This window comes from Arvicola amphibius, chromosome 1 (assembly GCF_903992535.2).
Source record: "Arvicola amphibius chromosome 1, mArvAmp1.2, whole genome shotgun sequence".
In the NCBI taxonomy this organism is placed as follows: domain Eukaryota; kingdom Metazoa; phylum Chordata; class Mammalia; order Rodentia; family Cricetidae; genus Arvicola; species Arvicola amphibius.
Genome location: NC_052047.1, coordinates 99470797 through 99495775, shown reverse-complemented (window position 1 = coordinate 99495775; position 24979 = coordinate 99470797). Strand labels below are relative to the sequence as shown.

General features: G+C 56.0%; 1 protein-coding gene across 1 annotated transcript; it reads right to left on the bottom strand.

Annotated features, from left to right (window-relative positions):
* Positions 1-498: 498 nt before the first annotated feature.
* On the bottom strand, positions 499-24729 carry Rexo1 (RNA exonuclease 1 homolog). Its single transcript, XM_042055436.1, is given in 37 exon segments — positions 499-1217; positions 1220-1237; positions 1240-1266; positions 1344-1467; positions 1546-1644; positions 1646-1688; positions 1773-1830; positions 1833-1887; positions 2205-2294; positions 2296-2327; positions 2566-2605; positions 2607-2635; positions 2903-2990; positions 2992-3018; positions 3144-3188; positions 3190-3237; positions 3240-3282; positions 3614-3636; positions 3638-3729; positions 4347-4446; positions 4448-4471; positions 4763-4894; positions 5198-5361; positions 6672-6780; positions 6782-6820; positions 6822-6887; positions 7396-7497; positions 8268-8789; positions 8791-8916; positions 8918-9100; positions 9102-9193; positions 9196-9682; positions 9684-9985; positions 20426-20525; positions 20527-20588; positions 21176-21278; positions 24508-24729. Coding segments are annotated over 37 exon segments (3954 nt in total). The 3' UTR covers positions 499-1179.
* Positions 24730-24979: the final 250 nt, after the last annotated feature.

Here is a 24979-nt window from a genome sequence, read left to right as displayed (position 1 = left end):
GCCATGGGCAGGAGCCCCCACAGGTGGCTTGTGCAGCATTTGGACTAGGCTCAAACAGGGCTCTGACCGTCACAGTGGGGTGTCCCTGCACGGTTCTAATTGCAGCCAAACCAGGACCTGCCCACTCCAGATCTCACTGTGCTGCAGACAACTGCCAAGAGGAGGCCAATCAAGCTGAGGTCATGTGGAAAATTTGTTTTCTGGTCTTAGAACAGAGTTGGCCTTGATGGCTATAGGTCCCTTCTCAGGTGGCCGGAGTCCCTGGTCTCCTCCCTGGACATCGTTTGAGTAGCTGGGCTTATACCAAGCAAAGAGGCATGGACCACACACCACCAGCCTGCACAAGGGACACTCAGGAGAGGGCTGTCTCAAAGGTCCCCAGAGCAGGATGGCAAGGGCCCTCTTGGGCAAGGGAATAAATTGTTTTTGTCAACCCTGGCCAATAGGACAGAGGCCACAGGTGTCCCCGCCTGGCCAAAGCACCACACATATGAAATCTAAACTTCATACAAACATTTATTCTGTTTCATACCACTGGAGAGAGCAGCAGCCCCCAGGAAGCGGCCTTGAGGCTGGCTTGGCTCTGAGGCTGGAGAGTTCTGGTGGGTTGGGGTGAGTTCTGGAAGCCACCCCACAAGGCAGGGCAGAACATCCAGGCCATGGGACTGACTGTGGGGTCAGCCCCTGGATCCCAGTGGCACCAGGGCTGCTGAACTCCTCTGCTGAGGAGGTTGTGCAGGTCAGCAGGTTTTAAATTAAAAATTAATAAAAATAACAGTATAAAGTAAAAAAGGACAACCCCTGTCTCAAACCACGAGGGGTGTCCTGTAGCCTGTGTTATATACAAAGGAGGGAGGGAGGGAGGAAGGAAGGACCATTGCCTTGAGCAGCAGGAGGGGTGGGGGCTGACTGGGCACAGGGGCCAGGCCAGCTCTATCCTGGGCAGCTGCAGGCTCAGGGACAGGAGGGGGGTGATTGTGGGACTGGTAGGGCTCAGGGCACGCTCGGTCTCAGTCCAGCTCAGGGCCACTGCAGACCTGGAGCCTGAGCTCGGGAAGCACATGGTCAGCTGTCATGTTTTATTACACAGTTGAAAAGAGGCCACGGGGCATAGGGGGCTAAGGGCAGCCAGGGTCGTAGGAAGGGAGGGCACGGTTAGTGGTGGCGGTGGGTGGGGAGTCATCGCTTGGTCTTGGCGTCTTCTCGGATCTTCCAGAGACAAGGTGCATGCAGGCGTGGCATCATCACTGGAGCTGTGCCCATCCACTGCAGGGCAGACAGAGCAAGCACAGTCCTGACTTTCTGTATGTTCCCCAGCCCCCACCCTGGACCAGGGCTCGCACCATTGTCTGGATGACTCTGTTCTGATGAGGTAGTCGGCCATGAGTTCCGCAGGGAGCGCTTGTAGGGCAGGCCCCGGCGGTTGGGAACAGCACCGACGTTGTCCACCACCGTGCCATGGATCACCTACAGGGAGGAGGGTGGATAATGGACAGGACATGGTAGGCAGGGCCTCCCATCCTTAGCCACAGAAGGCACAGATACCTTGAGGGCCAGCAGGTCACTCTCCAGGCTGTGTCCGATGAGGATGGTGTCAGCGCCTGAAACATGCATCAGCAGGACGGCCTGCACATCCCGCAAGTCTGATACTTGTGTCTACAAGGTAGGCCTCTGTCACCCCGGAGAACCTGCAGAGGGCCGGATGTGAGAGGGGCGTCGGGCCGGGCAGGACAGAAGCGAGGCTGAGGTCCCCGCGGTAGGCTGGGGCACACCTGGTGTTGTAGTCGACAACTTCATTGTCAGGCTTGACAAAGGTGTCGTACACGACCGCATGTCTGTGTCCACGACTGTAACGCGGGTCAGCTCCAGGCCATATGTAGTGTAGGACTGCGGGGCATGAGAGGGGCACCAGATGCAGGTAGCTGCCCGGCTCACCTCTCCCCGCTGTGGCTAGCCATGGCGGCTGCTCAGACCCCGTGACGACACCAGGAGGGCAACGCAGCAAGCGAGAGGCGTGGGCTGGAAACTCAGAGAAGCCTTCTCAAGTGGGCTGAGAAGACTGCCCGCCCCCCAGGCCACTAGCCTGATAGTGCAAGACAGCCATTGAGACAGAGCATCAGTGACAGCTCTCGGTGGCTTCCCTTCCTCACTTCCCAGAGTGGACCCAGCCACACAGCACCCAGGTCTGAGACCCCCAAACTCACCATCTCACAGTCGAGGGCGAAGGACCCCTGCGTGGGAAATCTCTGGTTAGATCCTTCTGGAAGTGTGCGCACAAAGCCTTCCAGGTTCTCCCTTCCGGCCGTCCTGCACGTGTTGCTGGGGAAACCAGGGGAGTGAGCAGCAGGGCGGCACAGGCCACACACGACACTTGGGGACTTCCCTGCCCTGGCTAGGCCTGGGACCAGGTGCCCTGTGGAGACCCAGTGTGCTCCTCACCAGGAAGGGCTGAGTGGGGCCACCATAAGAAGCCTGAACATAGCGCTCAGCTGCGTTCCCCTCAACCCCAGTATGCAGAAGCTAAGAGCAGGGCGTGGCGACAGCAGGTCTTACCTTGGCGACCCTCCTGACAGCCCAGAGAGCCGACCGCAGCGGAGCAGCAAACACATATACTGGGTCTCCCAACCCCCAGCCACTGGGGAGAGAAAGCAATGGTGTTCTGGGCACTGGGCAGGGAAACCTTGCCCACCCAGTCAGGGGAGCAGGATTCAGGGAAGGCATCTGGCCAACAGTATCTCAAGTTGATGCAGGCCCAGGTTAAGGTCCCCCTTGGAAGCCAAGCAGAGCTGCTCTGGAGGAAAATCTAGATCACAGAAGGCCAGGGCCCTTCCCCATGGAAGTGGGGTGGGGTGGCAAGGAGGGTGTAGGCAGGGCTTGTCTGAGCCCAGGGCCCCAGCCTCACCTCGGTTCCGCCGCAGTCGCCCCCAGTGTGTAGGACACTCCTCACTGCGCACACAGCGGCCGAGGAGGACCACAAGGTACTCGTTGCCAACAGCGACAGCAGATTCTGGCAGGAGGTGGGTGGGTGATGACAGATGGACAGAGAGCATGTGGGCGTAGAGGCTGGCACCAGCACCCCTGATGCCCCAACTCAGCTCCCCACTCAGTGTTCCGGCTGAGGGCCCAACAGGAGGAGACTCACGGTCTTTGGGCTTCTTCTCCTCAGCTGTGAAGATGACGGCGCCCCCCTGGGCGCTCTGGGTGAGGGAAAGGATAGCCATTCTCCTTGAGCTGCTCCCTGGGTGAGCAGGTAGTCCCCTGAGAAGGCTATAGAGGGCACTCCTGTGGGGACACTAGGTTGTCAGTGCTGCGGGACACAGATGCATGCATCAGCTGTACAGGGCACTCCCTATGGGGACACTGGTTGTCAGTGCTGCAGGACCACAGATGCATTTCACACAGCTGTACAGGGTACTCCCTGTGGGGACCACTGGGTGTGGGTGCCTGCAGGGGATAAGGGGACATGCGCACACGCACATGCATACACACTGCTGTACTGGGCCGTCCCTATAGGTGCACTGGCTGTCACTACTGCAGAGGAGGGACAAGATATGGAACAGGGCAGTCAGGACACACGGAGGGAAGTGTGGGTCATGCAGAGGTGCCAACTCACCCTTTCAGATCCTCCACCCGGGGGGCTGCTGGGGCGGCTTAGTGAGAAGCTGGTCTTGGCTGCCAATTTGCCCCCCAGCACCACCTCATGGGACACAACCCTGCGGCCACTGGCTTCTAGAAGGAAGTGCAAAGAAGGCAGGGGTGGAGGTGGGTAAGCCAGCTGCACTCAGCCCTCAGTCACCTCACTGCTGTCTCCTAGCCAGCACCCCATCACATGTACACTACCTTCTCCTGCCTACAGAGTCCCCACTGGGAAGGGAAGGCAGGACAAGTCACCCCAGGACTGAACAGTTCCCCCAATCCATGCTCCGGGTGGACAGGACAGGCCCACTGTTCCGTGAGGCAGGGGCATGCTGCAGTTACCCAGGAAGATAACTAATGAATCAGCTTTGAGCTGTCACTGCCTTCAAAGGCCACCCAGACCCTTCCAGTGGGTGGGGAAGAAGCTAGCGGAGGCTAGCGGCTGTACAGGCAAGCGAGATCACTGTGGTGACTGCCTTACGTGGCCTCTCAAGGGACGGAATAAAACATCTTAACCCTGTCTCCAAGCAAAGGCAGTGCTCAAGCACGCCCTGTGAAGAGGCCGAGCACCATTAGTGGAAGCCCTCCGTGGGAGAGAGAAAGGGAGGGAGGGAGGGAGAGAGAAAGAGGGAGGGGCAGAGGGAACCTCAGGCGGGCAGCCTCCATGTGGGGTACTGGAGACAGTCCCTCCCTGCAGAGCTGGCACTCACTGCTGAGGCTGGGCACGGTGTTGGGGACCAAGCCCCTCAGCTTCTTGAGGGTGTTCACGGCCACATTCAGGTATATGTTCTTGCTGGGACTGCGCTCGTTATGCCACCTTTTCCTCGTTCAGTGCCTGCGCAGGACACAGTGGCACCAGGAGCATGAGCAGAAGGTCAGCTAAACTGGGGTGACAGCAGGGGCTCAGGGCCAGGGTGAGCCCCACACAGGTCTCTGCCCGTGGACTCAGGGCACACTGGCTAGGAAGAGCCTGCCACCCACGAGGAAGTAGTACAGGCAGTCAGTTTGGACCGAGATGCCTGGATGAGAGCCAGGGAGACAAGCAGGCCCTTCCTGGCTCCAGCTCAAGGCCACAGTGCCCAGGGCCCCATTCCGCCTGCTAAGGGACATGCACTCCGAGGCCCACCTTCTCAATGGCCTCCTGGTTGGACGAGCAGAACTTGAGGCACTCCTCGATGAACAGGTTGAGATAGCGCTGGCGGACCACAGTGGGGACCTTGCCGCCAAATTCTTTTGGGATAATGGGCTTCTTTAGACTCTGGAGGAAAGAGACCCAGGGGAGGGGGATGGGGCGGGAGTGGGGTTAGGACACGGAGCTTCTACATAGGAAAGGGTTGTCCACAGCACGAGGCCAGCATGAACTCTAGAGGACAAGGTTGGGGAACTGCTTGGGCATTAGCACCTGCAGTGTGCATGAACTCTGGTTCGCCCTCACTACTAGGAAACAACACACTGAAAGGCCAACACAGAACCCTGCTGGGGACAGTATGAGCCAAGGATAGCCCTTGGCTCCTCAGAGTCCGGCGATGAGGTTGGGAGGCACCAGGTGGGTGCACGGTACCTGGAGTGACGGGCTGTGGGCGATGCGCTTAGGGGTGACGGTGGTGGTGGTCTTGGATGCCATCCCTGACAACGTGCGTGTCTTCAGCGGCTGGCTGCCAGGCTCAGGACCGTGGGATGCCTGGCTGCTGCTGGTAGGTAGCGCCCTCTTGGCACCTGTGGGGGCTGGTGGGGGACAGGGGACATGAGTACAGGAGGACAGCAGGCCCATGACGGAGCTACGGAGCACCAGGAAGCTGCGGTCATTGAGTGTGAGCAGGATGCGCATCTCGCAGCGCAGCGGGGGCCGGGGGCACCGGGCTTGGGGTGCGGAAGGACATGGGACTCTAGCTGCTCTGGAGCAAGTCCATGGAGGTAGGGAAGGGCAACACGGCTGTGGAGGCCGGCTCAGGCAATGCCAAGGTCGGGACAGTCTGGCGAATGGTGTGGCGTGGCTGGGGCCTCTGCCGCATGTTCCAGTCCCCAACTCTGAGGCATTGACGTCTGAGGGGTAACCCTGGCTCCTAGGCACAGGACCAGAGGGCCTGGGATGCCCTGACCTGTTCATTGTGACAGGCTACCTGCCTGTTCCTGTAATGAGGTCACAAACCATACACAGTCTCCGCCCTGGCCCAGGGTGGTCAGGGATGCCCCCTAATTGTCCATGCAAGGGGCGTAGGGTGCCTGGCCATCAGAGTCCCTGCAAGAAGGGGAGGAGACACTAGGGACATCTGTCCCTAGTCGGGATCGTCTCTGGATAGGGCTCGGGGGCAAGACCAGGCTGCCTCTGCTATCCTTTCTGGAACCAACCCAAGGTTGTACTTGCCAACCAAGAAGGGGCCCCCAAGGAAGGAGGGGTCGCACGGGGAGGAGGGTGCACCTACAGGGAGATGCCCAGCCCTGTGCACAAGCTATAGCAGGAGCACTGAAGCAGATCAAGGTGCACATCTGGGGGCAGGGAATCGCAGAACCAGAGCAGCCCTAACATGCCATGCTGTGGCTGGGCAGGACATGAACAAGAACAGAGAATTCCAGGTGCTGTGGCCCTGGGGAAGGAAGGGGAGGCCCAGGCCAGGCAGCTCTCCCTGACTGCTCGCAGGTGCACTAGTGACTGGTGAGACCTGGTCTGTCCTGATGGCAAGACCCGCCCTGGGAGCCAAAGATGTGGCCTTGACCGCTATACATGGTGACACCTCACTGTCCCTCCCGGATTGGGACCACCACTTGGCATAGACAGGACTACCCCACACCTGACCTTCAGAGCTGCTGCCCACTACATGTAGGCCCAGGCAAGTCCCACCAACCACCGGCTCCAGTGTCCCAGGGGACTGAGTCTGGGAGGAAGCAAGGAGGCTGCCATTCTGTCCCTACTCCACAGTAAGTCACGAGGGTCCCAGGAGGGCAGTGCGCCAGTGTATCAGGAGAGTTCTCAGGGTGCTGCCTCTTGTACCTCAGATGCTGGGGTTGGGGATACAAGAGGGTGGGCCAGGACTTACCGGTGGCTAGGCGGGGGTTGGGTACGTGAGCGATCCTCCTCTTCTCCCCAGGGGCCGAGATATGCACAGAGGAGGGCCTGTCTGTCGGTTTCGGGGCACCCTGTAGCCAAGCTAGCGGAGTCCCTCTGTGCCTGCTGTGCTCGCCTGTAGCCACACCTCCTGAGCAGTGGGGGGGCCGTGCTGGGGAGCCACAGGAACCCTCCTTGGGGCCTCTGTCTGAAAGAACACATGTCCTGGAGCCCAGCTCTGAGTCCAGAGCACTCAAGGCGGGCTGGAAGAGAAGCAAGTCCCAGGGTGGGGAGGACTCCCCCACCCCAGCCTCCCTTGGCTTCTGCCCAGCAATGCAGGGCAGCGGTGGGGTCTATGAGCTGTTGGTGCCATCTTCTCAGACGAACCCTTCCTTGTTTGCATCTGGGACCCTGCCCCACCTCCTAGAGAGGCTCTAAGGACGAGTCCAGAGGGGTCGGTCGTGTTCCCTAAGCTTGACACCACAGCCCTGAGCAGGCTTCTCTCTCCTGGGTCCTCGCTGCCTTCAGGCCACAGCTGAGGCAGCCTGGCCTCGCCCCCACACCTCCCTACACCATCCCCATGACCAAGTGAGGGAAAACGGGACAGACAGTGGTCAGGACTTACAAAGGCCAGCAGCAGGGGGCCTGCGATCTAGAATGGGGTGGCAGAACTTCTCCCTCCAGCTGCCTGCCCTCATCCCAAATCTGGGTCTTACCTCCTTGCCTTGCTTGCTGAGATGTGAGACCCTCCTCTTCTGCCCTGGGAACAAAGTGGTCAGGCCTGCATGTTCCTTCTCCGAGGCTGCCTCTTTGGGGGTCTGAAAACACACATGCACTCCTCACTCTGGGTGCCTCCATGGGTCACACTACTTCCTTTCCACCCGGCCTCACGTCACCACAAGATCTCAGGCCTAAGGCCCACCCCAGCACCTGTCTCACAGGCTGGGACAGCAATTCTGTGAACAGGACGACAAGTGGGCATGGCCCCTGCTGCTGCCCCCACACCCAGCCCAGGATGATGGCTCAGATATGGAGTGCCAGTCAAGGGCATCCCATAGGCCTGGTGCTGGAGGGTACTGACCAAGTCCATCTTTGTCTGTTCAGGGTGAGCGCCCCCTGGCGGCCAACATGGGGACAGAGGAAGAAGGACACCCAGATGGATCAAGGTTGGCCTGAGCAGGCAAGCCAAGAAGAAGGGGAGAGAAGTGGGACAGAGGCCAGAAAAGGAGCAAGAGTTGGGGGGAGGGGTGGGGGAAGCCAAGGAGCTGGGGACAGGAAGTGTGAGGCAGGCTTGGGGCGGGAGGGCCCGGTACCCCTTTGCCGGTCAGTCCTGAACGGTCAGTCGGACGCTGCATGGGAAGCCGGCTGGGTGGGTAGAAAGCCAGCATCCTCGTTCTGGGCAGGGTGCAGGGGGGCAGCAGGCGGCCACCGAGGGTTCCTGAATTTGGATGGAGTTAAGAGGCCGGTGCTGAAGGAATGGCTTCCGCCTGGGTTGCAGAGGCTGGAGCTGGCTGCGGGATGGAGTGTCCCCTCGCAGGGCCCTCGCCTGCAGGGCCAGCGCCCTCACCTGCCGGGCCAGCGCCCTCACCTGCCGGGCCAGCCGGCCCTTGTCCTCTGCCTTCACACTGGTGGACTCATTGAAGATCCGCAGGCACTCCTCCATGGGGTCCGCATCGAAGTCCACCTCCTTCTCCAGGGCTGAGTAGTCCACATCCTCCTCTGCACACTGGCTGGCGCCCGAGGAGGAGGAGGACAATGGGGAGGGAGGTGCGGGGGATGTGGGTGGCACGGCCTTGAGACGCTTGGGCACCTGCGTCTCCCCCAGGCCCAGGCTGGAGTCAGAGTCTGAATCTGAGTCTGAGCTGAGGTTGGGCAGGGTGGGGGGCCAGACCCGGAGTGCCCCGGCCCCCACGCCCAAGTCCTCCTCCTCGCTCTCATCCCCAAACAATTCAGCGTGGCTCAGAGCCCGTTTCTTGAGCTTAGGGGTGCTCTGGGAGGCACCCTCATCCAGGGAGCGGGTCTTGCGTTCCACTAACTTCCCCGATGATGACTTCCTAGCGCTGCCACCTTTACAGGCCAGTGGCGGGTGAGGACCAGGCCAGTGGCGGGTGAGGCTGCAGCACTCCACTGGAGGGGCGACCTAGTCCCCCCTTTCCTGAGCTGGCTACTGTGGTCATGTTGGATGGCTTTTTCTTGGTCCCTTCAGAGCCCTGGGTCTTGCCCCGAGGGCTGCCAGTCTGTGGCTTTCTTCTTGTCTGCACATAGCTTCTCCTTCTCCCGGGGCCGTCTTGGTTCCTTGTCTTTTTTCTTGTCTTTTTTGCGGGCCTTGTCCTTGTGGCTGAGGCTGGCCAGTGTCCCACTTTTCTTCTTCTTGGCTTTGCTATCCTTGGGGACCCCAGCATCTTGAGATGCCCTGGCTGGGGGAGCCAAGCTTGGCCAAGGCCACTGTGTCTGCTGCTTTGGGAGGCTGCCCAAGGTCTTCTACGTCATACTGCACAGCCATCTCCTTGGTGCCCGCAGACTGCCCTCCTCGAAGGCACGTTTCCCAGGTGCCTTGCTTTCATGGTCAGCTTCAGCCTTGGGGCTGCCTGTATCAGCCTTCGGTGGGCTGGCCACATCGTCTTCTGAGTCTGAGAACCTGGCCTCACAGCCACCAAAGGGGTCACAGAGCTTCTTGATGGCAGGTGTGTAGGGCTCAGCACCCTGGGAGCCTCGTGGTCGCTTGGTAGCTCTCTCATCCCTGGCACGACCCTGCCAAGGGTGCCGAGCTGAGTAGTTGGACAGTGGGTCGTACTCCAGATCTGTTGATGGCTTTGAGCTGTCCACTACGTACTTGCCACCAGACACGGGTCGGCCACAGCGGCGCGGCTGGCTCACAGCCTTGGGGACATACTCCAGGGCACTGACGCCCCCCCCAGCTCTGCTCTGACCCCCCTCTGAAGGGGCCAGTGAGTACTTGTGACCTGGCTCAGCAGGGGCGGCCAGTGGGGTGGGCTGATAGGCCCGAGTCTGGGCTCAGCAGGGCACCTGGTGTATAGGTGAGGGCCAGAGAGAAGGTGTCATCGTCATCTAGGCTCATGGCAGGGCTGCAGGGCACCAGGGCTGAAGACCCGGCGCCGTGCCCCCGTGCTGTCTCCAGGAGCTCCTGGTAGCGCCTTTGCTCCAGTTCCACCTCGCCACGCACAGCCTCAATGGCCTGGTTGACCAGCTCCAGCTCCAGCATGCCATCACCTTGGCCCAGAGTGCCATTCTCCCTCTGTGCAGGAGGCTGAGGCAGCTCTGGGTTGTACGGGTCATAGCCAAGCCCTGGAAGGGAAGAGAACATGGAATAACCACTGAGCCAGCCTGCCAGAAATGGGCAAGGTAAGAGAACCAAGTTTCCACAGCCTACTGCACACCAGGCTTGGGCCACCAGGACATCCCTCCCATGACACCGTGATGCTGCTGTGTTGGGAATCACCTGCCCTATAGCAGAACCTGTGCAGAAGATGACAGAAGGGTGCCGGTGTGCGTGCGTGTATGCTGTACGTGCGTGTGCATGTGGGGTGGGTCTGGGTTTGGGTCTTTGAGAGCAGAGCACTGCCAGGGATGCACAGGCTTCACCCCAGCACCACACAGACCAGTCATGGTGGCTCACACCCATCACCTAGCTCTAGGAAGGTACAGGCAGGAAGAGGGTCAGGAGTTAAAAGTAAACCTCGGTTACATAATTCAAAGCTAGCCTGGGCTGCATGAGATCCTATGTCAAAAGGGGGTGCAGAGAAGCAAGGTTCCCAAGGACCTCTTGGCATGGCCTAGAGACCAAGGTGACACGCTACCCACAGGGCCTACCAAGAATTAACCCCACAGCTAAAGGCTCTGGCCGGCCTGCAGCCCTGCTCTCAGCCAAGTAGGTCTCACTTGGTTCAAACAGCCAACTCAAGCTCTGGGGCTCCACCTCCCCAGTGCTGTGGTCACAAGTGTACCCCGCTGCGACCAGCTTTTCTGGAGTGACCACCTTCACTGAGCCCCTCATGCATTTCACACCTTCGCAGAGGACCTGAAGGGCTGGAGACGGCAGAGTAAGGACTCCACCGTACTGCCAGATGGATCAGTTGACACCCTAGCCCCACAGCAGGCGGCTAGAGCAGGACACCTCTGGCCCTCCATGGGGGCCTGACTCACACAGCCCCCTGCCACTCACTATGAAAAGTAAAACTTTTTTTAAGCCTTAATAAAGTAACTATGTAGTCCCACCAGTAAAAGCAAGAATTGTACAACCCAACTATGAATATCTGGAAGAGGTGGGGTCCCGATACATTTACTGATATCCCCTCTCCAAGCACTGCCCCCAACGGAAGCTTGGGGGGCACCCAATTGAGCTGCAGGGTCAGGGAGGGTAGGTTGTTACAAACCAGTTGGTCTTCTCAAGAGCCCATACAGTCCTGCAGTACGGTCACACATTCAGACATGCGCAGTTCCCTGTGGCTGCCTCCAACTGACATCTTGTTCTGTCCCATAGCCTGTGGCTGGTGACCCTGAACTGGGAACCATCCTCATCAGCAGGGGCCTCGTGCCTCCCACAAGGTGGTCTCGGGGGAAGTGGGACTGAAAATCATGGGAAGGGGCCCCATGCATAGCAGGACCAGGCAGGAGGACCAGGTGCCGGCCAGGCCCAGGGCCAGCTGTCTCCATGAGCAACACAGCACAATGAGGGGACACAGCAGGGGACTTCACATCTGCAACCTGAAGGACAAAAGATGGGGTGTTCTGCTGCCTAGAAAAGCAAGGGCTTGGGACAAGAACCCAGCACACACTGGGACCCAGCCAGAGCCCACTGGCCTTGGAAGGGACTGGGGAAAACCAGGAAACAGGTGAGCTGCCTTCTCACTAGTCCCTTAGTTATCTGAGGTGGGATCTCACAGTGGTGTAGCCCTAGCTGGCCTGAATATGTAGCTGAGGATGACCTTGAACTTCTGGTCCCCCTGCCTCCACCTCCTGGGTGCTGGAGTGGTGCCAGGCTTTCTTACTTTCTTAGAAAGTAACATTTCCAATGATTAGAGGTAGTGGACCAGCCACGCAGGAGGCTGAGGTAGGAGGATCAGAAGTTCAAGGACAGCTTAGACCAGCAAGGCCCCATCTCAAATCAAAAAGGTTAAAATGGGTGGGGGGTTCAGTAGCAAAGAGCCTGCATAGCACACCCCGAGCCCCTGGGCAAAGGGGAGGAAGTGGGGATGAGGGGAAAGGAGTGGGTAATCTACAAACTAAACTATTCAGCCAGAGCTAAACTGAATGTTATGCCGAGGGCCTCCTGCAAGCAATGCCCCACTTAAGCCCAGTGAGCGTGGGCAGGGAAGACACCCAGATGAGGGATACTCTGCCTGGCTCTGTTATTTGGAGAATGGCTTCTTATTTTGCAAGTAGAGGTCAGAGGACAGCTTGAGTCGATCCTCTCCCTCCACCAAGTGGGCTCCAGGGCTTCAACTGGCTTAGTGGCAAGTGCTGAGACATCCAATGTTCATCACATGGGCTGCGAGAAGACCCACCCTACACTTGGGGACACCCAAGCATGGGTTGGGGCCCCAAACACAAGAGAAGAGAAAGAAAGCTGAGCACCAGCATTCACCTCTGCTTTCTGACTGTGGACTCGGTGAGCAGCTGCCTGCCCCCGTGCCCACCCCTGTACCTGCTTGCTAGGGCGGACCGCAGCTCCAGCTGTGAGCCAGAATAACCCCTCCTAAGCTGCTGTTGTCAAGTGTTTTGTCACACACATCACTAATACAGATGTTGATCCCAGGAGTAACCACACCTGCTATCCCAGTTGAGGCAGGAGGATCACACCACCCTGGGCTTTATAATGAGACGGAGTCTCCAAAATCTACAGTGACAAAGGAGGGCCTTCTGTGCAAATGTGGGTGTACATGGTGATCTCTGGAGAGTGGGCTGGGCTTTTGGAAATTGCCCACCTGCAGGGGAGGGTCTCGAAGTCCTAGGCTGGGGTAGGATTTACACACCACCTACACTCCCCACCTGACAGACCGCTGGTCAGGGAACTAGGGCTGGAACTGGACGCCTGGAGCAAGTTCAGACTGTCTGTGGGAGGAGAGACACAGAGAGTACCGAGCCAAGCAGCATCCTCCAGGGTGAACCCTGTCAGGCCACACCATAGGCAGCAGAGTCTCACTGGGCGCATTTCCTGCTAACAGGAAGTCAGCCCCCAGCCAGCACCTGGGGTCTCCACTCAAGGCTAAGGGACTGCTTAGCATCCAGTCCAGCCTTGGGGTGGTAAGAGCGTCCGTAGACACCTTAGGGAGGGAGGGAGAGAGGCAGTGTGGCCAGTGCTGGGTGCTAAGTCCACTCTGGGCTGTCTCAGATGGATTTGGATTCTGACTGGCACAGTTCTGAATGGCAGCCTCAGAATAGATGGCCACACTGCCCAAGGCCCCCAGTGAGGACTGTGAGCTGCCCAAGGCCCCCACTGAGGACTGTGAGCCATCTTTCTGGGCCTTCCCACCTACATTCCCCTGCACTCAACACCACTGGACGGATGAGGTCACTCAAGCAGGATCAAGCTCCAAGGCTACCTTGGACTCACGCACAGAGACCACACACACTGCACCAGAAAAAAGCTATGGGAAGCTGCACACAAGTATGAGTCTGGCCAAAGAGGGTGAGACCAGGCCTAAGGAGTGCCCCTCAGCCTCAGATGGGTGCACAAGTCTTATCCTTGGCGGTCACCTTTAAGGAATGTGCCCAGGATCCCTGTGCCTCCAGGTCACCCTCTAGAGCCTTCTCATGACTCTACAAGGTCAGTCCTTTAGGGTGATGGCTTTCAGGCAGGTGTGGTCACTCAGTGGGGTACAAGGAAACAGCTGCCTTAAATTCCTAGGATGCTGGGCTCTCTGGGGCAGGGGCAGGTCTGAGCCACTATGGGCATCCCCCCCCCCCCCCCCCACACACACACCAGAGCTCAGAGGAGCTGATAAGGAGGCTAACATCACCCTGGGCAAGGTTAAATAGAGGTGGCCTTTCTTCCGTGGTAAAGTACTTTCCAGTCCAATGAAGAAAATTCTCGATTCTTAGCTACTCTTTCCCAGAAGCAGACAGAGCTAGTATGCAGGCCTGCCTGCCCCTCTTCCTAGAGTCCCATAGGTATATACTGAGTCCAGAATAGCCAGAAAGACCTTCAGAAAGCTTCGGGGCACATGTGCCCAGACCACTGCCACCCCAGAGTCTCTGGCAAAGTGAAGCAGGGCTGGGGAACACCTCAGGCTGCTGTGGGGCAGAAGTCCATTCTTGGGGGGGCTGCTTCCAGAAAGAAACACTGGGCACGTTATAGGTCCCAGGGACAAGTCACCCTCAAGGGATGGAGTGTGCCCTAACTTTGTCCCATGGGTCTCCTGATACCACAGGCCCTGTTTTTAAGGCTTGGCATGGAAGAAGTTGTCCCTGCAGAGGCCATACTTCCAGGCCTCTGGCAGGCCTTGCAGGCCTACCAATTCCAGACAGGCTCAATCCAATGCCCCTGCCTCTGTGAGAGGGTGTCCTCAGGAGAGGATGGTCAGTTGCTACTAGTGCTACTCGCTAGCAGTCCCTTGTGTAAATGGCACCGGGACAGACAGGCCACAGAACCAGGTCAAAGGGGCCAGCTAAACGACAGCCTCAGAGAGCAGCAGTGCCCAGCTGAACTCGCAAAGAACAGAATGGTCATGATGAACAGAGAGGAGCCACGGCAGAGGCAGATGTAGGACAGATGCAGGATGGGTGGCTTCTACACTCATCAGGCACCCACAAAAAGCACTCTAAAGACAGCACCAGTTAGGACTGGAGAGATGGCTCAGCAGTTAAGAGCATTGCCTGCTCTTCCAGAGGTCCTGAGTTCAATTTTCAGCAACCACATGGTGGCTCTCAACCATCTGTAATGAGTCCTGCCCCCCTCATCTGATATACAGGCGCACATGCAGGGAGAATATTGTATACATAACAAATACAAAAATCTTTAAAACAAGACAGCACCGGGCACATGTGCCAGCTGAGTAGCAGCAGGAGCATCCTGTCCTGGTTATACCAGCATAGCGGTCGCCCTCCAAGCCACCCTTCCCTGCAACGCTGGACCAGTAGAGCCAGCTGCCCAGCACCAGCAGGTGGCCACGAAGGGCAGCCCTGATGCTCCCTGGCTGGGCAGGACTGGGCCTGGAGAGGGCAGACGGGAAAGCAGTCACCCGTGCAACCACAGTAGGATGGCTCTACTGTATTTCAGAAGACAACTGGGGAATGCCGTCTCACCTTCTAATGCACAGGTGTACCCACAGATCCACAGTGCCAACTATCCCTGAATGGACCTTAGGGAGGCACTGCTGGCTAGAATGCTGTTGAGCCTGGGGCACCCTCTGCTGGTGTTTCCTGGCGAAATGGATCTTTCCCTAGGAAGGAGCACAAGTGGCAGGAATGTAGGCTGCCAGCGGCTGGTAGAGGTCCCTCCAGCCCCAGGTTCCTCAGACAAGGAAAGCTCCCCAAGCAGTGAGCCTTGCTGGTCTGCCAGGACAACAGGCAGTCACAGGTCCCATGTGTGGGTAGCCGAGGTCAGTGGGAAGAGGCCAGCAGCTTGACCCCTCTGACCCTCGCTGCTCAAGCATGTACTATGGGAACTTGACTGGGATCCAGGAGCCCACAGAGGCCCTCAAGGATCAGAATGAACTTGGCCATAGCCACGGCCACTTTCCTATCCCTCTCTCCACCACCTCCCAGGAACAATCCTCCTTTTCCTTGCTTGAACCAAACCCTACTCCTTCTAGAAAGCTCCACAGCCATTGGCTGGACTTGTCCCTTGGCACCCAAACTGTCCACAGCACCCAATCTGGGAATGATTCCTGCTAGGTGTGTGTGTAGAACCCCTGTACTTCATTCTTGGCTGCCACCCACACCACACGGCTGGGGGAGTCTTAAAGGAGGGCCAGGCTGCCCTGAAGGACATGCGGTAGCAGGGGTGGGAGTAACTCTCTAGCCCCAGACACCCTGATTTCTCATTTCTGCTCCTCTCACCTACCGCCCTTAGCAGACAGTAGCTGTAGAACATGCATCTAAATAACTTAGGGTTCTGTTGACATGAGACACGATCGCTCCTGACAGCACCGATCTGTTCTTGAGAGAATGTTGAGCACCAAAGACACTCTACTTGGAGTTTGTTTCTTCTTGGCCAATTGGCCTTGGGCAAGGAATGCCCATGCCTTGACCACTGACAAAGTGAATGGTGTCAGGACTGGGCAAACAAGATACAAGAAAGACTGGCAAACCTTGCAAGACAGAGTAAGACGGTTCTGCGAATGTTCCTGCCTCTGAAAACGGTCTGTCAGTTACTCTAGGCCTTAGCCAAAGTTGGTTGCTTCAACATTGCAAATGAGACTTTGGGTGATTGCTCAGGCAGCCAGCTGTCTCATCTACTGCACATTTTGGAAGCTGCTTGATTGCTCTTCCTGCCTACTCAAGTAATATTATCTCCCTTCTCAGGCCTTAGATGGGGTTGAAGATAGATAGTCGTAGTTACCTTCCTCTCATGATCAAGCCAAGCAATTTCTAATACAAGACTTAGACTCCTTAGGATAGAATGTTTATTAAAACATCTAGCATTCGTTCCTTGCTTAATATTGTTTATGCTGGTTGTAATCCTAATTTTATAACTGATATCTGTTCCTAGTGTATATAGTTTTGTATTGGGTTTTGGAACTCTCTGTTTCTTCTGTTTTGTTTTTCTGAGGCAGGGTTTCTTCTGTGTTTGCTTTGGAGCCAGTCCTGGAACTAGCAATGTAGACCGGTTGGCCTTGAACTCACATAGTGAGTTCTGCCTCATAGTGAGTGCTGGTATATTAAAGGTGTGCAACCACCACACACACCCAGCTTGGAACTCTCTTATTTAGAAAAAAGGGGGGAGGTGATGGGGAAACCCTCTGTCAGCCAGTGACCTTTAAGAGATTAGACCAGGTTAGAGCATGAACTTTTTGGGTACCCAGAGAAAAACCACAGTCACTGCCCAGTGCTTGCTCTCTCCGCATCACACACCTGAGGTTGGACTTCTGGGTCCTGTTCTGTGAGTTTGCCATTATAATAAGGAAAATCTAAGTAAAATCTTTGGTGTTAGCTTGGGATTCTTTGACCAGTGTCCTCACCTCCAACAAGTAGAGCCAGCTGGGGGCCATTGGGCTCTGTGAGGGCCACTGTACCAGTCCCGCTATGTATACCAGTCAGACCCAAACAGCCCAAACAACCCAAGCCATCATGAGTCCCCAGAAAAACCCGAGCCTGGCCCTGTCACTCAACGGACCACAGGCCAGCGCCCTCCCCAGCTCTAACCTGCCTCACTGGTGTCCCTCAAGCCTGTCTCCCCGGCAAAGCACTCACCATGCCTCAAAAGGCTAACCATGTCTCTCCAGCTGAGCAAAAGGCCAGCCCAAACAGGGCTGCAGGGACAGTTGTCTCTGAAGCCGCTGGAGGCCAGCCACATGTGGGTTTGCTTTGCTGTGGGCACAAAGGCCATGGAGGGCTACTCCAGCAAGCCCAAAGATGCCACCAAGGGTTGAGGCATTTGGAACCGTATCCTAGCCCAGAGTAGTCCAGGCCCAGGCCTCCTCAGAGGGCTGCTGTGGTTGCACCAAGGAAAGGACAGCAGGTCACAAAGGTCCCCAGAGCAGGAAGGGCTGGGCTGGGCTCTGTCTGGGTTAGAGACAGTAGAAGATGCCTGTCCTCAACACTAAAGACGAGCAGGGTTGTAAAGGGGACGGTCGGGTGCAGTAGGACAGCGCCAAGACCTCAAACACGACCCTTTGTGTCACAAGACAGCATAAGAGCTGCATGGAGGAGAAAGCCGAGGACCCACACTCTGCTCAGAGATGGGGCTAACTGGGTCCAGCTCGGCACACAGTGGCCATGCAGGAAGCTCTGCTTCCATCCTCACACAGCTAAAAGGAAGTAAACGTTTAAAAGTCAGGATATCCCTAGACTGTGTTGCATGCCGACACATGGCCCTTAATGGTCCAGAACCTGCACCCATTTTACCCAGGCCACTCGGGAGGCAGAAGCAATCCGGGCCAGCCTGGGTCAACACAGCCAGTTCCAGGACAGCAGGGTCTACACAGTGAGGCCTGTGGCTGGAGTTAGGAGCGCTGGCTGCTCTTTTGGAGGGCCTGAACTCCCGGCTCTCGTGTCTGGAGGCTGACAACCACCTGGAACTCCAGCTCTAGGGGATCTGATGCTCCCTCTGGCCTCTGCAGACACCACCCAGGTGACAGACATGGAGACAAACAGGAACATGCATACATACATACATACATATAAAAAGCAAACAAAAGACACTGCATGCCACCTAAGCGGGCACTGCAGTCTCTGAAAAGCCACCTACGCCAGGCACTCTGTCAACCCCTGGCTAAGAACTGCAGAGCTGTGTCCTTGCTCCTCCATGGCAGCTTCCCCAGTGCCGGGGTGGAGTCCCCAGCTAAGGGCCAGATGAAGAACCTGACCACTAAAGACAAAGACCACTGCAGGTGCTTTAAGCCAGTGTATGCATAAAACTGGACTCAAAAACAACAGGTAGATTTGGCAGTTCATGCCTGGCATCCCAGTGCTCAGGAGGCAGAGACAGAAGGATCACAAGTTTCAAGGTCAACCTGTCTCAAAGAAACACACCAGCAGGGCTTAAAGAGATGGCTCACTGCTGAGAACACCAACTGCTCTTGCAGAGAACCCAACTTGAATTCCTAAAACCACCACATAGCAGCTCACCACCACACCATAACTCCAGTGCCACGGGAGGCCAATGCTCTCTTCTGACTCTTGGACACTGCACACACCTGGGACATATACATACATACAGGCAAAACACTTTTGTTGTTGTTTTGGTTTTGATTTCTAGAGACAAGGTTTCTCTGTGAAGCCTGGCTGTCCTGGAAATCACCTTGTAGACCAGGCTGGCCTCAAACTCAGAGATCCGCCTGCCTCTGCCTCCTGAGATTAAAGGTGTGCGCCACCATCAGACCTTTTTTGGGAGGGAGTGTTACAACACTTTCACTGATTTTTTTTTGTTTTGTTTGTTTTTGTTTTTGTTTTGTTTTTTTCAAGACAGAGTTTCTCTGTAGCTTCGGATCCTGTCCTGGAACTAGTTCTTGTATAGCCCAGGCTAGCTCGAACTCACAGAGATCCCCCTGCCTCTGCCTACCAGTGCTGGGATTAAAGGCCGTGCGCCACCACAGCCTGGCTTTAAACACTTTCAAATAAATATTTACTTAAAGAAAAACAGACTGAGACAGACTGGTATCTGAAATCAGTCTGGGAACTGCAGATGAAGCCAGTGCTGAGGCTTGCCTCTCACATGTGAGTGTGCGCCTGTCCAGGGATGCAGCAACAAAGCAGCTGGGATGATCACATGTCATGTCAGCAGGGGGCATCCTTGGCTTCACAGACTCTGAGGCCAGCCTACACTACATGAGACCTGCCTCAAATGTATAAAATAAAACAAAGGAGAGGCCCCTCTGAAGGGACAGAGGTCACCAGGGGTCTAAAACAGACGAACTCTATTCAATAAGCCCTTCCTCCAGCCTTTTCCTCCTAATGTCTGTCGTCTTTCTGTTTAGAGAGGCCACATATGTAACTTCAGGCCCAGCCTGAACTCAAAGAAATTCACCTGCCTGTGCTCTCAGGTGCTGTGGATCAAAGGTGCATGTCACGATGCCTGGGTTTTTTTGCATTTTTTATTAATTTCGTGCATAAGAGTTTTTTGTCTGTATGGTGAATTTTGCACCACACTGTCTGGTGAGCAGAACCAGACTGCATCAGGTACTGGAACTGGAAGTTATATGGATGCTGGGAACCCATCCCGGTCTCTGCAATAGTAGCAAGTGTGCTCCCCCTACCCAACGCCACAGACCTACTATCTATGGTTTTTTCTGAAACAGATCCTCATGTAGACCAGGCTGGCCTCAAAGTCAGAGGGTCCACCTGGCTCTGCCTCCCGAGTGCCGTGAGACTAAAGACGTGCACCATCCACGCTCCCAGTCAGAACAGCAAATGCGAGCCATCTCTCCAGTCCCACAATGTCTTCTTAGCGCAACAGAAATTCTCTGCGTTTGGTTAGAATCATCCCAGAACTTGCTAGATTGAATTGAGGATCCTGGGTCCCAAACTAGTCAGGCCTCCGCAATAAAAACAAACAAACACTAATTAACAAAATCCTAATTTCTCCCACTGTTTTCTTCTAATACAGTACCTCCTCCACACTGCTTAATCCTCGAGGCCTTCAGAAACCACCATCACACCAATCATTGCGGACACGCTCCCTGACAAACTGAAAGTCTACAAGCCAAGCCAAGCGGGTTTTCAGCTTGACAAACAGCAGATTGCCCTAGGGCCTTGTGTTTCCAACTACTGGAGACGCCCCGAGGAAAGTGTCGCGACCATAAACAAGAAGTACCACAAGTGCATAGGGTTGGGTGTTCGGGTGACAGGAGGGGAATGACATCCCGTTTCAAACAATGAGGACGGGGGGAATCGCACCGACTGCACCAACGGACAATGTAGGTTCGGACGCCCACATTCTCTCCCTCTGCCGAGTCGGGATTCACGTTTTACTCAGTGATCAGAGAGGCCTAGGCACTTGCACAGCATCGCGACAGCGACTAGGGGAGGATAGACAGCACTGTGAAGGGGTGCACAAGGGGAACATGCAGCAGCACGGGCGCGCTGGCCAAGCTGCGGAACCGACGCAGTCGTGAGGGCTTTAACCTGCTGCGGGAGACGCCGCGCCTCCGCTGCCGGGGCCCCGAGCTCCGCAGGGTGCCGGAGAGTGGCAGTAGGGCCGCCGGCAAGGCCCCCCGGGAGCTCCCCGCCCAGTATGGGCAATCGATGGAGCGGAAGAAAGCCGGTAGAACGTTAGCATGGTCCGTTCCTCAGCGGGGCCCCCGGCCCGGAGCTACCCGGGACCCGGGACCCCCTCCTCACACTCGCTCCGGAGGCCGCAGCTCGCGCCTCTCGGACCCCGCCGCCACCGCCATCTTGCTCGAGGCCCCAGAGGCCCCCGGGACGCTGTCGCTAGGGACGCCGGGAAAGGCTGCCCGAAGTGCGCCTGCTTCCAATATCGGCTACTTTGGAATAGTGGCCGACGCAGGTCTAGGACAAGCAAAGCTCTAAAAGAACAGCTTAATTATCTGTTCCTGGTCTCTAAGAACCTTCGGCACCCGACTTCCGCGAATACAGCCTCGTTATCTGAACCTCAAGCCCCTGAGGAGCCTGGACTGTCCGGAGCGCGCCTGACTGAAAATGTTCCTCGGATCGCGGCTGTATTTATTGGGCCCGGACTATGCTTATTTCATTTCGCTACATAATGACTTCGTGCGCCCCCTGGAGGACGAGGAGAGTGTTGCGGTCGAGTCTCTCGCTCTCTCTTTTTTTTTTCCGAGACAAGGGTTTCTCTGTAGTCTCTTATTTTTTTAGGATTTACTTTGTGTTCGTATGTATGTGCAAACATGACTGTACCTGATGCTCGCAGAAGACAGAAGAGGGAGTCGAATCCCCTGGAATTGCAAGCTACAGAGGTTGGCGAACGACCATGTGAGTATTGGAATAGAATCCAAGCATTCTGCAAGAGCAGCAAGCAGCAAGTGCTCTTCACCACGGTGCCACCACTGTCCGACTTCCAGGTTTATTTTAAATTCCATGAAATCCAACGGCCATCTTTAGCTTCCAGGGTCCCGGGAGATTACAGACATGAGCCAACACATGCAATTTTGAAAGGCTATTTCAGCACTCATGTCACACACCATTCTTTAAAACACCTCCCAGACAGAAGTGACCTAGATAAGTACAGATACACATGAATGGTTCCATGCACGTGGCAGAATATTACATAGCCTAAAAAGGAATTCTGCCGGGCGGTGGTGGCGCACACCTTTAATCCCAGCACTCGGGAGGCAGAGGCAGACAGATCTCTGTGAGTTCGAGGACCAGCCTGGTCTACAGAGCTAGTTCCAGGACAGGCTCCAAAGCTACAGAGAAAACCCTGTCTCGGAAAGCCCAAAAAAAAAAAAAAAAAAAAAAGGAAAATTCTTGTGGTGCATACCTGTAATTAGAATGGAGGAAGAGGCCACAGGATTCATTTAAGATCATTCTCAGATACCTAGAGAATTCAAGGCCAGCCTGGGTTACCTGGAAACTGGTATTTAAAAATAAATAAATTTCTGGTCAGTGTGGTGCATGACTTTTAATCCCAGCAGTTGTGAGGCAGGGGGCAGGCAGATCTCTGTGAGGTCCAGTCCAAGCCTGATATAGAGAGCAAGCTCCAAGACAGCCCAGGGCTACAGAGAAACCTCATCTGGGGTGGGAGTGGAAGAGGAGCGAGAAAGCGGAAAAAAAAAAAAAAGGAAAAGTAAAATAAAGATTTGTTTTTTTTTAGACGGCATAGGCACACTTAGAGAGATGTACTACAGAGCTCCACTCCCAGGAGCCGGTAAGACAGAGAGTAGTGTCACCGGTGGGTGGTGGACTGGGGTGGGGACAGCTCAGTGTGGGAGGGTAGGAGTGTGGGGACCACCGCACAGCCCTGTGCATGGGTTTCATGGTCCAGGCTATGTGTGGAACTGACATTGTGGAGTGTTAAAGTGTATTTTATGCAATAATTATAGACAAATAGGTGAGCAGAACAATGAGGGGGCATAGAGAACCCGGGGTTGGCCCCACACCAAAGCCTGGCTCGGTGTGCCATGTGCCCTGGGACAGGAGCAGTAGTGGACCCCATGGCAGGGTCACTGTGTAGAGCCACAGTTAAGGTTGGCGATGGGGTGCTGAGGTCCGCAAGAGAGGTGTTCCAGGAAAAGGCTTTTCTCACAAAGTCCCTCAGGCAAGGCGAGGTAGGATACTGGGAGACTGCACCTCAGCCAAAGGCAGGAGGATGATGGAGAGCCTGGAATGTCCCTGTCAGGTAAAGCCCTCAGCATGTGCTTCCCCAGCTGACAGTTTGTACCCCTGGGGATCTTCCCAGACATCTTGCCATCTGAGAGCATAGTGAACTCAGTAGTGCATTACTCCTCTCCAAAGCCCACCGAGCCAGCGTTCAAGGCTTGTGTCCATCTGTTCAGGGAAACCAGCGACTACAAAAGTCTTTCCACATCTGCTGTGGCTGTCACTAGGGACAGGACAATATCTCCTTTTATGTGGCCTTGAACTGACAGCCATTCTGCCTGGCATCCTGAGGAGGACGGCAGACCTGTGTGCAATCACGTATAACATTTTGTTTGTTTTGTTGTTTTTGAGACAGGGTTTCCTAGTAGCTCTGGAACCAGTCTTGGAACTCACTCTGTAGCCCAGGCTGGCCTCGAACTCACAGAGATTCCCCCCTGCCTCTGCCTCCCGAGTGCTGGGATCAAAGGCATGGCCCACCATGTCTGGCTAATTTCGCTACTCTTGGGAAACATGATGTAAATATGGCTCTGGAAAACATGATTGTCAGCGAGAGAACCACGCAGAAGAGCAAAGCATAGTGTGGACCGCACAGAGAACGTTCAGAGCTGGGAGGAGAGCAGACCTGGAGACGAGCACTCATGCTGCTGGGGAGGGGGAGGCGATGGCAGTTCGTGGGGGCAAGGGCTGATTTTCGCATAAAGAATGTTCGTTGGCTAGGCAATTGGTGGCACACACACCTTATTCCCAGCACTCGAGAGACAAAGGTAGGTGGATCTCTCTTGAGTTCATTCCAGCCTGGTTACAGTTAGTTCCAGGTCAGCCAAAGCTATGCAGAGAGGAACCCTATCTTGCAAAAACAAAACAAAACAAAACCCCAAAAAACAATTAGTGATGGTAATAGCACTGGTGCGTGGGTCAAAGCAGAAGATGTGAAGACGCGTCTAGGGCCAGCGGTTGTGCTGGCCTAGAGTCCCTCAATGAGGGGCTGGGGCGTGGTCCATGGTGGAGCCCGCCTAGAATCCCCAGTGAGGGGCTGGGGGCGTGGCCAAGAGGTAGAGCCCCATCTAGTATATGTGCAAGGGACTGGATTCCATCCTCGCCCGGTCAAAATAGTTTAAAGAGGCGAAGAATCTGGATAGGTATTTCGTGGAGCCTCAAAAGCGCTACTCAAGCTCCTCCTCACTCACTGCACAGCACGAAACTGCGGAGTGTTTACAAAGACCATGGGGTGAACATTGTGACAGGCGTGGGGCCAGCGTGGACAAGGGCGGGGCGATGAAGTTAACAGTTGGAGGCATCTAAAGAGTTGCAGGCGGAGATTCAAGGAGTCAAACAAGGATGGTGTCTTTTTGTCCTATGAGGAAGCTTAAAACCGTTGGGAGCATGCACTGCTAAAGTATAGAGGACACTAGAGAGGATCAGAGAACCATGAGGAAGCTGGAGAAGCCAAAGTGTTCATGAATGCCTGGAGCTGGGGGCGTGCTCCGCCCAAGCTCTCCAAGGAGCCAGTTAAGCGGATTCCCTAGGAGCAATTCCCCAGCAGACTCCGACCCACAGTACTAGCTCTGGCCACTAGGTGGGGTGCAAAGCCTCCCCTGGCACAGCAGGTGCAAAGGGGCACCTCAGCCCCGCCCTACCCCACCCCAACTCCAGAGCTCTGCAGACCTTTGGGATCTGGTGTCCTTCTCTCAAACAGGGATTTAAGCTCTCTCATCAGCTCCTGAAAGCTCCCAGCCTCTTGAATCCCCACTCACACTCCTCCTGCACCAAGAGGGCATGCAGTGGGCATTCAACTTGTGCACAATGGGATGACATAGCAAGGCCGGTGTGGCGGGAGAGGTCCCTAGACACCTTTTGAGCTTGAGCAGTTACTCCACTCTAGGGGTCTATCCCCACCCCCCCCCTCCTACTGGCTCCGGAAGGGGGCGGTGGCCGACGCCCCCAGGAGCCCTGTCACCGATCTCTGGTTGCCGGGTAACGGGTGTGCAGCTGCACCAGGCGTGGGTGACTGTGTTGTGCAGACTGTGCAGGCAGCCCCCTTCCAAGGTCTCAGAGGGTCCTAAGCCATTTCTGAATACATCAGCAGGCTCCCTCAGTTTCCCCAGGATGTAACTAAGAACCTTGAAGGGCATACTGATGGGGGTGGGACACGGGAACCAATCAGACAGACACCAGGGCAGGTTTTTTAAAAAGGGCTTCTTTAATTAAATACAAGGGTGAGAGGCCCGGCGCGGCGGAATGGAAGGGGAGTGCCCCTCCCAGAGAGAACCAACCCTTGCCTTGCCTGTGTCACAGACACTACCTCCTCCATGGTCAGACCCAAGTTCCAGTGACCAACCAGAACCTGAAGGTAGGGAGTTTCCTCCCAAGGTCCCGGGACCC